The sequence below is a fragment of the Ursus maritimus genome, unplaced genomic scaffold (assembly GCF_017311325.1).
Source record: "Ursus maritimus isolate PB19 unplaced genomic scaffold, ASM1731132v1 scaffold_20, whole genome shotgun sequence".
In the NCBI taxonomy this organism is placed as follows: Eukaryota; Metazoa; Chordata; class Mammalia; order Carnivora; family Ursidae; genus Ursus; species Ursus maritimus.
Window position 1 is genome coordinate 35,426,264 of NW_024424453.1, and position 13,898 is coordinate 35,440,161.

At 40.2% G+C, this 13,898-nt stretch overlaps 1 protein-coding gene across 1 annotated transcript in view; it reads left to right on the forward strand.

Moving 5' to 3' along the window:
- Positions 1 to 13,898, forward strand: part of KCNH8 (potassium voltage-gated channel subfamily H member 8) — a 360,674-nt gene that overhangs the window by 303,611 nt on the left and 43,165 nt on the right. The window contains exons 10-11 of the mRNA XM_008709154.2: positions 554 to 803; positions 6,529 to 6,743. Of these exons, the coding sequence (XP_008707376.2) occupies positions 554 to 803; positions 6,529 to 6,743 (465 nt within the window). The remainder of the gene's footprint in view (positions 1 to 553; positions 804 to 6,528; positions 6,744 to 13,898) is intronic.

Consider the following 13,898-nt stretch of genomic DNA (forward strand, 5'->3'; position numbering starts at 1 on the left):
TGGATTCTTAGATAACCAAGTTAATGTGTGCCTTTAAAACGGACAAAGTAAGAAAGCAAATGTCTTCTGGCGCATGTGTTATCTGTGGACTTCCAGGAATACCCCAGAGCACCACTGTAAGAAAAGAATCCTATAAATAAAGCAACCGTGCCTCAACCGCCCAACCATACTGTAATCCACACTTCTAAGTGATCATTTGGTTTCTCCTCTCTTGACATGATCATGATGCCGGAGGAAACACCAGTGGGTCCAAATTCCATACCTTCTGTCCTGAGAGTCTTTGTGAGAAGCAAGTCACAAGAAGCCATACATTTTCGTCCTAGAGTCTTTTATTAATTTATCCTATTTCTCCAAACTTATTATCAGCTGATTTTTAAGTAGCACCTAACTGGGGTCACAGTTGCTGAACAATCGCCCCAGGGTTGAATAGACATATATTTCCTCTTCTGTACTCTGGTTGGTCCAACAGTGGGAAGAACACCCCTCTTCTCTTGCAGAGTAAATCAATCAGACCGGACTTACCCCAGCTTGATTTCTTCTTTCATCTTGACAGCTTTTGAAAGACTTTCCAGACGAGCTGCGTTCTGACATCACTATGCACTTGAACAAGGAAATCCTGCAGTTGTCCCTTTTTGAGTGTGCCAGCCGGGGCTGCCTCAGGTCTCTGTCTCTGCACATCAAAACCTCTTTCTGTGCTCCGGGGGAGTACTTGCTGCGTCAAGGAGATGCTTTGCAGGCCATCTACTTTGTATGCTCAGGCTCCATGGAAGTTCTTAAAGACAGCATGGTGCTGGCTATTCTTGGTAGGTCTGAGTTGAAAAAGCTTCATGAAATTTTACCCTAGAGCATAAGTCAAGAAGAGAAAATGGCGGGGTGGGAGCGGGGGGAGATATAGCTATTGCGAGTAAGAAAATTCTGGGTGAATATATGGAATCAGGATTATTCTTTAAGTGTATATAATTTGCCAACTGTTTATTATTAATTATTATGCCACATACTGAGTTTACGCTGTGCTGAGTGTTACATACAACATATCATTTCATTCTGGATTAAAAATCTAGCAGTATGTATCTTAACCCCATTTTACAAATGAATAAATAGTATCTTTGTTAACTTAATTTGTCCCAAATAACATGATAAGAGAATGAACACAGTTCTTTCTGATTCCTAAAGCAAAATTATTAGTCGTGATGCTTGCTGCCTTTTGATAAAATAGCTGGTCAGTGTTAAGAGGGCATTTCTGCAGATTCAGGGAAGAACATAAAAATTATTTCATCTGGGCTAGAAATAGTGCAAAAATGATTATGCATTGAGAAAAAGCTCTCATTGCAGTCACTAATCCTATATCATCAAGGTGGCCATAAGCCTTTTTTTTTTTACTTCCTCAAAGAAACTCCACAGAATAGTTTGTGAAGATTTTGTTCCACAAAGTTGACTCCCATCTATTCAGACATAATTGGTTTTCATGGAAATAAAAGGTCAGCTGACAGAAGAGGACACGTAGAGTTAATGTGGACAAATTCCTACTCACGATTTTAGGTGTACTTCTCTTAAAATCACTGTCTCTTATTTGCTAGTTTGTTTATTCCACTAATACTTATTGAAAGCCTATGAATGTGTCAGGTTGTGGCCTGAACAATAAATATATTTTGAAAGCCAATGTAGTACATCAATGTTTAGAATTTGTGTTAATAAGAAGGGGCTAGTGAGGTGCCTGGATGGCACAGCGGTTGAGCGTCTGCCTTCGGCTCAGGGCGTGATCCTGGCGTTACGGGATCGAGCCCCACATCAGGCTCCTCTGCTATGAGCCTGCTTCTTCCTCTCCCACTCCCCCTGCTTGTGTTCCCTCTCTCGCTGGCTGTCTCTATCTCTGTCGAATAAATAAAATCTTTAAAAAAAAAATAAGAAGGGGCTAGTTTATTTTTCATATCATTTAAGAACGAAGATTTATAAACAACTTAACCATTTATAAAATATTTTTACATGCAGGGTCTTATTTCAGCCTTCCTAACACAAAGACATAGATGGGAGTGATATTTTCGCTGTTTTTTCAAAGTCAAAGCTAACCCAGGTCTTTTGATTCTATCTCCGGTGCTCCTTCCACCTCCAAGTGAGGCCAGTTATTCTGTGTAATCGTTGTAAGCCTGCTCTCTCTGGATTCGAGTTCATAAGCTTCAAAACAGATTAAACTTTGGGAAAAGGAAGAGAACTAAAATTTATTGAATCCATAATATGAGCCAGGTGTTTTATGTCCATTATCCAACTTAAACCCTACTACCCTGTTAGGCTGGTGTGATTATCCCTGATTAAAGCTGAAGAGGTCGAGGCTAGTGAATAGTGAGTACCCACGGGCTTCTCATCGCTTCATATTCATCCAGTTTGCCACTTACCAGGGAAAAGGTCGGGCTTGCCTTTTAAAGCTGTGGCTCATTTCTTGACTCACCCTCTTATGTTTCTTCTCCTTAACAGAAAGGCTGGAGGGGAGGTGGGGAGTGGGGAGGTACAGCAATTGGGTGGTGGGCATTGAGGGCACTTGATGTAATAAGCCCTGGGTGTTATATGCAACTGATGAATCCCTAAATTCTACCCCTGAAACTAATAAAACAGTATATGTTAACTAAATTGAATTTAAATATAACTTTTAAAAAAAAAAAAAGTACGGAATAGCAACTGACCAAGTTTATTTTCAGCTTGGCCAGTTCATTATCAGTGTATAATGGTCATTCTATTATTTTGTGATTCTAAATTAAAATTGACAGTTATTTCTAAATTTGCTTCAAAAACTTACCTTTAATCATAAAATACTTTTCCATGGGTTTCCTTAGGACCATATAAGTTTTATAGCCTGCCTGTTGACATAGCTGGCTTTTAAGAGGGCATACATTTATTTTTCCAAAACTATATGGTTTGATATGCTTGTAAGCAAAAATAATGTACTATGTTTAAATACACATAATCTGTTTTTTTCCATAATCTTGGTGTATTTTTACATTCGGTAGCTGGCAACAATTCTAGGAATAGAATATGAAGCCATCGTCTATAACATTAGAACATTAATAGGTACAAATTCAACAGCTTCTAGGTAATTAACATTGTTAGTAATACATAATTCAACTGGATTTTTTATTTTAAAAAATTCTACTCACAGCTGAAAGAGTTAATCCATTGCCTTTTGCTCTTGGCCCCAACTTCCTCCATAAATTATGATTTTCGTGATAAACAATTTTCACATCTTCGTTTCTACTGTGTCGAACACCAAAAGTGATCTAAATGCAAATTGCCGCATGACCATTCTAAATACTCGTATGTGTATTGGGACGAAACCCAAACAAGGATAACAAATTATTAATATTTCATCTCTGTGATTAACAGTATTTCAATGGAGATTGAGTATTTTACTCTCCCTATGGTAATATTGTCTTATAGGGCCAATTAAAATCAAAACTGACTTTGATAAACTTAAGCCCATGGCTTCACGTTTGATCTGTAGATATTTAATACATGTTCACTCTGCCAACAAAATGAATTAATATATAATGTTGTAGGGAAGAAGTATCACCAAACAGCTGTCAAGCCACAACTTATTCAAGCAACTCAGTTGTCCAATCAATCGTGAAGGCATTTCTTAATCTGATGCCTGGGGAAGAGGTTGACATAGAGTCGAGGATTTGTTACGGAGATAGAATTTGTTTGCCTTGCACACTTTCATTTCATGTCCTGGTAATTGTGTTTTTCTACCAATTTCATCACTGTTGTTTAAAAGAAAATGACAAAGCACTGATAAATGTTCTCTTCACAGATGGTATTAGTCTGCCTAATTATAATTAAACACGTGACTGCTCCAACCCGGATGGTTTGTACCCCATCAGCTTTCCCCCCACACACCCATCCCCCAGGGAAGAGTAACTGGTTAGCAAATATCAATAGTAGAATTCTGAAAAATGGAGATAGTAAGAGACCATAGAAATCTTTCTCTTCTTTTAGAAATAAGGATACTGAGACCCAGAGTAAATAAGAAACTTAGATCAAGGTCCTAAATCTAGATAGTGAGAAACCCACAAGACCATAAAATCAGCGAGGGTAGGGACCATGTTCTTATTCACCAGTGCACACGCACCAGAGCTGAACACGAGGTCCGGCACGCCTGTCAGTGTTTCATAAATACTCATTAAATGAATTAATAAACTGGAATTCTTTCTAGAGTGCCAACTTTGGCAAGATGTTGGTGCTGTTTTTATAGCGGGGGTCACTGTGGCTTAAATAGCCATGCTGTGATCACCCAAGGTATGTAAGTATGATGACCCTCACATCGTTCCGAACACCAGTTGTTTAACAGAAAATATAAATGCTCTTTGTAGCAAGACTCCGCATGGTGATAAACTGTCCTGAGATAAACAAATTTCAAAATCTGCTATATCCAAAGCATCCCGGCTATATTGACATCTTACATCAGTGTCCAACTCTGAGTTTTTGAGCACCAATTTAGATTTCTAACAAAATATGTAAGAAACAAAATTGCCAAGTTTAGCAGTATGGTGACAACAATAAATCCCACTTGAATTCTCCAGCATCATGTAGTTATATATTCCCTCAACTTCCATAAGTGCAGATTTCAGTCCTTTTTTCCTTTGGCCAAATAGGCTCAACTTCAAGGTGTGAATTTAATGTTATTTCAGAGCTAATATGCAGATGTAATTCAATAATTTTAAAATGCTCCTTTTTATCTGTTATATATTTATGACTATTTCAAATATTCATGGTTAATTTGGCATGTTTCCTTTTACTGTGAAATTTAACAAAACAGAATTTTATTGAAGCCTGTTACAAGTCAGAGACTTTCCTTCCAGAAATGCTGGGCACAAAAAAAAAAAAATAAAAATTTAGAAGTTAAAAAATTAACTGAATGAGGGACAGGACAATTCGTTCTATACCATTCCAAAGATACTCTTTGCTTGGTGGTTTCTCTGTGGATCAATGGTTGGTTGTTGATTCCCTGTGAGACAGAGCAAAGTGGCCATTAAAAAAATAATAAAATTTCAAGCCCAGGCAGGAGGACAAAGCAAAGAAATTTTAAGTTGGAGCCATGAATCTAATGCCAGCGTCTTCTGTGAACTTAGATCATATTATTTCAGCGTTTAACCTAAGTTTGTCTGAGGATTGGATGGATTTTCTTTCGTGTTTCTCACATGGATGCTGAGTGAATTAATGGCTTGTGTCTAAAATAAATCTGCAATCAGCCCTTTGTTAGCACTTACATTTATGCTCACCTTCCTGCTAGGCTAAACTGATTCAAATCAACCGACCGATTTTAAAGATTCAAATACATTGTCCAGGGGCGCCTGGGTGGCGCAGTCGTTAAGCATCTGCCTTCGGCTCAGGGCGTGATCCCGGCGTTCTGGGATCGAGCCCCACATCGGGCTCCTCCGCTATGAGCCTGCTTCTTCCTCTCCCATCCCCCTGCTTGTGTTCCCTCTCTCGCTGGCTGTCTCTAACTCTGTCGAATAAATAAATAAAATCTTTAAAAAAAAACAAATACATTGTCCAGTATGATCTAATCAGCAAGCTCAAGGAAGCAAGCTAGTTCCCAGGCAGGGGAATCCAGCTTAAGACTCATGGGCGGCAGCATTGTAGGCAAAATAGCAGGGGTGCTGGGTGTGGGGCGGGCGCAGATGACAAAGTGGTGGTGGGTCTCTCTCCCTGCAGTGGCGCAAGCTAAGACCTCCTAGTTTTTATTTATTCGTTTTCTTTTTTGATGGGAAAATTCGCCTTTTCTACCATCAAGAGTATCAAAAGTATGGCCGTGTTCTCCATTTTCCTTTGGCAGATGTCGCCGTCCGTGATGTCCAATACCTCTCTCTACCTCCCCGTTCTGAGGAGAGGGAGGGAGGGCACCTCCTCCCTCCTTGCCCTCCTCTCTCATAGACGTGTTCAGAGGTAAATAAAACAACCTGCGTATGTTAGTTAGCAAGCTGATGATGAAGCCAATGATTGGGCTAGAATCAAAATTATTAATACACATTTTAATGGTCTTATACAGAGCCTTTTTGAGCTCAAAAATAAAAAAAGTTGGAGCCATTATTATTTCTCCTGAGCAGTTGAGGCAACTGTGACAAAAATATCAACTCTTTGTCTAAAGTCATTTATCGAATGCCACGAGGGGCTATCTGGAGCCCATCTATGACCGACAGTTCCTAACTGTGGCTCTGCTAGTCCTTATCTCCCAGACCACCGTTCCCAACCAGGAACAGTTGTGCCCACGAGGAGACATTTGATAACGTCTGAAGATATTTTTGGTTGTCACCACTGGGGTCAGGAATATGAGATGGCGCTAAACATTCTAGTGTGTACAGAAACCACCCCCCCAACAGAGAAATACCAGGCCCCAAATCTCCATACTGCCGAGACGAAGATGTCTTTTTCTTCTGTGGTGTCACCTCAGAGAAGGGAAGCCTGTAAGTCAAATGAAATCTCCAGTCCCAGCTTGCTTTTCTTTAAAAGTGACATGTCTCTTTTTTTCACTGTTTCAAGGGAAAGGGGACTTAATTGGAGCAAATCTATCAATTAAGGACCAAGTGATCAAGACCAATGCAGATGTGAAGGCTTTAACCTACTGCGACCTTCAGTGCATCATCCTCAAAGGACTCTTTGAAGTGCTAGACCTCTACCCAGAATATGCTCATAAATTCATGGAAGACATTCAGCATGACCTCACATACAACCTTCGAGAAGGTCATGAGAGTGATGTAAGTCTCACTTCTAATTAGTGCTGAGACCAAAAACATGGGGCCTGGAGATCATTTATAACAGTAAAAGCACATGTCATGACTTCACTTGTAAGAGTCTCTGAATGAATAAGGCGTGATTATTCAGCCACTAGTTGAACAATTAAATAACTAGCTAGAAGTCAAGCCTGGGGTCTATCAGCATTCTAGAAAAGTATTGTTTACAGATGAATTCCCTTAATTCAGTTTTTTTCTTGCTTATTTTCATGTGCTTATAACGAGAATCAGTTTCAGTGACATATAATATTTAGCTACATTGTGTGATTTCTCCAGAATTTAAAGATCTCCAGATAGAATATATGGCTCAGAGTTTGCTGTGTTTGTAACTGTTTACTATTCCGCTTGCTTGTTAGGGAGTTTGCTTAAGAATAATCTTTTTCTTAACCAGTACCCAAAACAGTCTATCTTAAAATGACTAAATATGCATAAAAGGATTCAAGCCAAAGATTGTCACGCTGAAAGCATAATGAGCATTTTATGAAATTATATATTTGCTGCATGTTTCAGTTTATACAAACAGCTTTCCTAACAAAATGGGTACTACTCTGCATCCTGCGATTAAGCTGATCGCGACCATGACTTCATTAGATGTGTCAGAGATACAAATGATTTAATAGGAATGATTGTTGAAAGGCAAGCCAGAGCATGAACAGCATTCTGTAACAACGAAAGCCTTGATCGCTGCCTCGAGTTTTGTCCCAGATATTTGCAATACTCGATTTTTTTTTCCCGAGAGTTTAAAGAACTCTGGTTTCGACTAACCCATATTGTGCAGGCATTTTGTCAGTCATTAATATGCCTCACTTGGAAAGGTAGAGAAAGAACACAAATTGTATGTTACTTGATCTTGGTTGAGGATATCAAATGACAATCAATACGTAGATGGTATCCCAGCCCGAAGTTCAAGATTAACCGGTTTTGAATGTGTGCTTCTCTCCACTGTTGATAGCAAACATCAAAGGACTATCAATATTTATTGGGAATCTATTTGTGCTAAGCCCTCTGCCTAGATAAAGCATCTCATTTAGAGCTTGAAATGACTTTGTAAGGTAAGTATCAATTAATTTTTATGGAACAGAAAACAGATTCAGGATGGCTAAGTAGCTTGTATGTAGTCGCACAGACTTGTACGTGACTGGGACAGAGTCTGAGCACAGATAGCTGTCCTTTTAAAATCTGAACACAGATATCTGTCATTTTATACACTACTGGGTTTGTTGTCTCTTTTGAAGACACTTTTCATATCTTCTGATTCAACAGATGGACTTATTTTTTTAAGATTTATTTATTTTAGAGAGAGACAGCACAGGGGGAGAGGTACAGGGAAAGGGATTGAGAGCATCTCAAGCAGACTCCCCACCGAGCACAGAGTGGGGCTCGATTCCCCCACCCTGAGGTCACGCTTTGAGCTGAAATCGAGAGTCGGACTCTCAACCAACTGAGCCACCCAGGTGCCCCTCAATAGGGGCCCCTTTTAAAACTAGAGTTGTCTTTTGCACTCTCTAAGACAGCCTCATGGGACAACTATTTCTGAAGCATGGAGACGTGCTGGAGGGTGGAAGCAACCAGAAAGGAGAAAAGAAATGCGGGAAGAGCAAAAGAGCCAGCATGCCTCAGCCTAGTAGAGTGGAAAATATTGGATCTCAACCCCTGCCTTCTTTTTATTTGATTCCTTTTCAAGGATCTGTATCTCTGATCAAATTTTATATCCCTTTTTTTTCTATTTGCCGGAACATAAATCAGAGTGATTTTTAGACTCCAATACCTGAATTGCCTGTGGGATTACTTTCATTATCTGTTCTTTCTCTTGCGTTGTTTGTTTTGCTGTGGTCATTTGGTTCCTTCTTTTTAGCAGATGTCATACTTTTGTTCAAAGGTAGATGCTGTTTATGAAAATTATTCTATTATTTTCCTCCACGCAGGTAAGGTTTTCTCTTGGCAGGCCGATCAGGTTCCAACCAGCCAATTCCATCCTGCCCAGAGTTCCTGGCAGGTTATTTTTAGGCTGCTCTGTTTCAGCTTTGCCCATCCCCGGGGGCTGTAGCCTTCACTCCTAAGCCACGGTTTTTCCAGGATCTCAGCTGAAAGCCTGTTTGATGGGGCTTGAACTCCAGCCTCCGTCTCCTCAGCACGCGTGGTGGCTGAACTCTGCTCCTCCCAGGTGCTGTTTCCTTCCGAGTCTCTCGGAGCGCTGCCCTGTGCACGCTCACGATAGCAGCCGGCTCACGCGTCCAGGGCCACACTGAGGCAGTTACCTGCTCTCTGGGCTTTTACTCCTCAAATCCCAGGTGCTTGTGTCACCTGAACTTCATCCTCAGTCTCCTTTGCCAGGAAGATGGCTCCTTCTGTTCTACTCTATTCCACCTCACAAGGCAATAGCAAATTCCCTCCAGAAGATACTTGGGTAAATGCACAGCCTGCGTTGGTGTGCCCCTCTTTTCTCGGGGACCACAGCCCTTCAAGCCTTCCCTAAGCTGATTGTGCTCCGGTGCTTCCAAACAGTAATTTTACATGTTTTGTCCAGCTTTGGTTTTTACTCGAGGGTCAGTTCCATGTAAGCTATTCATGATAGCTGGAACCCTAAGTATTGCTTCTTTTCAGAAGGCTTATCAGCTACAGTTTTAAGGGCAAACAGCAATGGTGGTTGAAAAAGGATGCTAGTTTCTTACTGAGGGGTTTATCAGTGATGAAACCTATTAAATTTTAAGTGTGTTCCCTCATTTTTCCTCAATTTTTCATTATTGTCATGTAGTCTAATCAGCTTTAAAAAATAAAATCTCCTCTTTCAGTTTCCCCACCTCTTTAGTAAAGGAAGGGGTGTTTCCCCAGTTTCTTGAGGTCAGTGACCTCTAGGAGAAGGACTTTGAAGGCCCACCTCCAACATAACACAAGAGGCTACAGCAAAGTTCAGAGAAGGCTCCTGACGTAGAGAGAGGGAGCCCTCGAGGACGTGCACATTCTTCCCACTTGGACATATCTGATCATACTTGGGTGGTTTAAGGTGCTGACCTATCCTAGCTGCTTAAAACCTCCACATTATCTTAACATCCTCCTTCCCCACAACCTACATCTACTCTCTATAGAGACCAGGCTCCATGCTTAAATAGTATAGTTATAAATTGAACACTTCAAAGTCTCAAGTGATCCTCAAGAGAAACAAATGCATATAAATCATAATTTATTGCAAAAGTTCCAGTGTGGCCATATTAATAGGTAAAACATATATAAATAAACATAGTAGAATGCTAAAGTTTCATAGTAATGGAAGAGTCAATTTGCCATCACCAGCCTGTGGGGGTTGTGTGTGTGTGTGTGTGCGTGTGTGCGTGTCGGTGTGGAAGGTGCTGAAAGATCTGACCAGGACACATGAGAAGTGGTATCCCGATTGGTCCTCCTGCCCCTATTCTTATTCCCTTACCACCCTCTCTCCTCAAGGCTCCAGAAGCAACCTTTTCAAAACTATAAACTGGATCATGTCATTCCGTTGCTTAAAATATTTCAATGGATCCACATAGACTGTTAATAAAATCCAGACTTCAACCATAACTTTGGAGATCCTATGCATTCCAACACCCGCCTGCCTTTCCAGACCCATCCGATGACGTCTTGCGTCCAGCATCACACCCAGCACGCTGGCCTGCGTTCCCTTCCTGCGGTGGAGCTCCTCCTGCCTAACCTGACCTTCTGCTCTGCAGTTTGTCTCTCCAGGTTTTCCTCTGGCACATCACCTTGTTTATCTTTTTCAGAAGTTATTTTAATATGTATATCATATGTATATTTGCTTGTTCACGGTCAGTTTTTCCTACCAGAATGTCTACTTTATGTGGGCTTTGTTTTACTCTAGGCTACAGCCTCAGTGCCTACGTCGGAGCCAATGTAGAATTAACATTTAATATCTATTCAACGAGTGAATGAATGAATGTCAGAAAGTTTACTTTGGGACCTGAAACTTATGTAAAATTTTAGGAAAGTGAATAAAGTCCTGAAGACAGCAGGCACATAGCCAGGAAATGGAATTTAAAATGACAGGTTAAGAGGGGCACCTGGCTGGCTCAGTCGGTAGAACATACGACTCTTGGTATCGGGGTCATGAGTTAAAGCCCCACATTAGACATATGGAGTACTTAATAAAATAAAATGAAAGGAAAAGTTAAGAGAATTCAGAATTAGATTCCTAAGAAGTAACAAAGCCAAAGAAAGTACCAGTAGGAAGGCTTAAAAGAACAAATTGAAAGAATAGCTAAATTGGAAATGCTCTTTTTTCACATTCCCTTAAATTCAAGACAAGAGGTTTTCAAAAGCCATAAGAGGAATTTAAGCTGAATAATAAGGAAAAAACCCCTTGCAATATAGGTAATGTAATTCCTCCAGGTAGTTTGGAATAGTAAGTTGTGTTAAGATGAAAAAGGATCTGTCTTCAAATCTAAGCTCACACACGTATTTTCTGTAAAAATAGATGAACTGTTACAACACTAATACCCCCAGAAAGCAGACAACCAATACTTTTAACCAATAAATCATTCTGGACTGTTATCCTCCTCACATTTATTGCCTAGGGTATGAGACTAAAAAACCTTCTGGGTGAAATGAATTTACATGTGGAAAATTCCAGGGTCTAGCAAAGCAGCTGATCTGTGTTTATAAAATACTTCATCAAAGCGTAACACGTGAGTCTGTCACACTTAATGGTTAACTGTGAGGTATAAGGTCCCTAATGTGTATGGTGGAATCTGGTCAAGTATATCTCATGTTCCTTAGTTAGCATTAGCTTCAGTGGCATCTGAATGCGAATTCATATTTCTATCGGGGTCTAGACCCCATGCCTTTTATATGCTAAGGTGAATCTTTATTTTGTTTGAAGTATTCAGTAGGCAGCCCCTATCTCAAACACAAATTGCACTAGCAAAAGCACCTAATTCCCAGGTACTATTGAGATGTGTCCATTGGACCACTTGGCACTGGACAATTTCTTGAGTAATTAAGCTGTACTGTACCCTGAGGTTTGACTCTGGGCTTCCTCCCTTAGATAAAAGCAAGCCTGAATAGATCTTCCAAGTGAAGTCTGTGATTTGCCAACATCTCTTGCCGCCTATGTGACTATAGTACAATTTAATTCAAGATTGTAAAGAGAGCTATTTCCAAAGGAGGGACTTGGTTTAAATTTAGTTCCCATTTCAGACTGGAATAGGATTGGGCTACTTGGAAGCAATTTTCTTGAAAATGATTTCCCAAATGATAATAATTTAAAAAATCGTATCTGACAGCCCTGATACTCAGCTCTTCGAGAGTGGCCTGTGGGTAGGTGTGCATCTGCTGGCCCAGTCTTACGTAATAAGAGAACATAATTAATTCTGCGCCTTTTTGAAATAATTACTCTTTGAAAATTGCATATTGAAGGACTCCCGTGTCATTTGATCATGTCAGCTTTCCTTGCTATCCCGGGAGCAACAGGTGTTTTGTTTGTCAGTTGTATATTTTAAAATACTCTCCCTACATGAAATACCTTGTAGTCAATTCTTTTACCTACTGTACACTTTTATGGTGCTGAAGGTGGTGTCAGATATGATAGGAGAAGCTCGGTAAATAATGGCCTAGATATTTTACTTGCACCCAGTATGTTTTCTACGTTCTGAAACTTTTCTCATACTGGTCTTTCAGTGGATTCAAAAGTTGTGGCAAACATATTACCTTGGAGGAAAAGATTGCGTTCCAGAGCCCAGCATCGTGTTTACATTGATGGCTTTCAGTAAATGAAGATTGCTGTTGAATTTCTGGCACTTAATTAACATCTTACTTGCTCTGACTGCAGCAAAAAGACCTTCAGTGTCTTCTTTTCTTCAAGCAATTACCCAGGCTTACTGCTTCATTCCCTCCATTACTATCAGTCTTGTCCCCATCTGTTTCCCCCTGAAAGATCTCAGGGTAGAATGGACTCCACTGGACCATTCCTCTCTAACCGTGAAATTCTCTTTCTCCCACCTCAGAGAGGTGAAGGCTCTGTACTCCTAAGAAGAAGAAAGGTTATTCTTAATTCTTCTCAAACTACAGACTGATTCTTTTTTAAATTCTTATTTTAGGACAGAGCTAGTGTGGGGCATTGGCAAGGAGGCAGTCTGAGGATCCTAGTAAGTTTGGGGGCAATTTAGAATAAGGACATTGATTGTAGGTAATAAAAATCCAACTCGAATAGAGCATCAGAAGCAGAGAAGATTTATTTTAAGGATTCCAAGTATCTTATGAGATTAAATAAAATACACACACACGCACACACACACACGTGCAGGTGCATACATACACACACCTGGATCTTAGGAATTCTTATAATTAGGTTAGGATTTTCTCCACATTTCTTACTTTTCCTTGCTTCTCCATTTCTCTCTCCTTCAATCATCATGCTGTCTTTCTTTCCTTGTCCAAATGACAAGAAATGGTCGCAGATAGCAGCTCCTCAATTCAAGTGGGGAGCAGATTAAGCTGGACTCTCTTAGTTGATTCTAGATTCCTGTAGAAGGACTGAGTGGTTCAGCTCAAGTCAAGTGCCTACCCAGGTTTCATCAATTATTGTGTGTGGGAGTGTTTGTGTGAAGGGGTCAAGGATGGAGGGAGATTACACTGTAATAATATGGTGGTTTCCATAGCAACCCATGGACTGAAGAGTTGAAATAAGATCCAGGAAAGTGGTGGGTGGTCAGAGGTAGTTGTTGGACAAATGAAGCAAAACCAGTGATTGTATGAGCTATGGGGAATCACATCACTGTAGGTTGTGCAATCATATCACAGCAACATTTTCTTAGAAAGCAAATCTTATTTAAACATATATTAAAAAAAAAAAAAACAAATAGCACATAAAAAGCTTTAAACCACCCTGAATGGGCTCTTGTTTCATCTCCTCTGGATTCTGTCCCCTGTAGTCATTTGTCAGTCAAAAAGTATGAGGCATATCCTGCAGAGACCAGCCACATTTTGAGGACATCTGGGTATTTTAGCTTGTGTTTGCAAGTTGAATAGTGAACATTTAGATTTTTAAGCTCCTTGGGGAAAGCAGGGGTTAGCCGAGTTGAGAAAGTTAGAGGATAAAAGGCCACCTGCCACCCCATAAACAAGATAAAAGTCTTT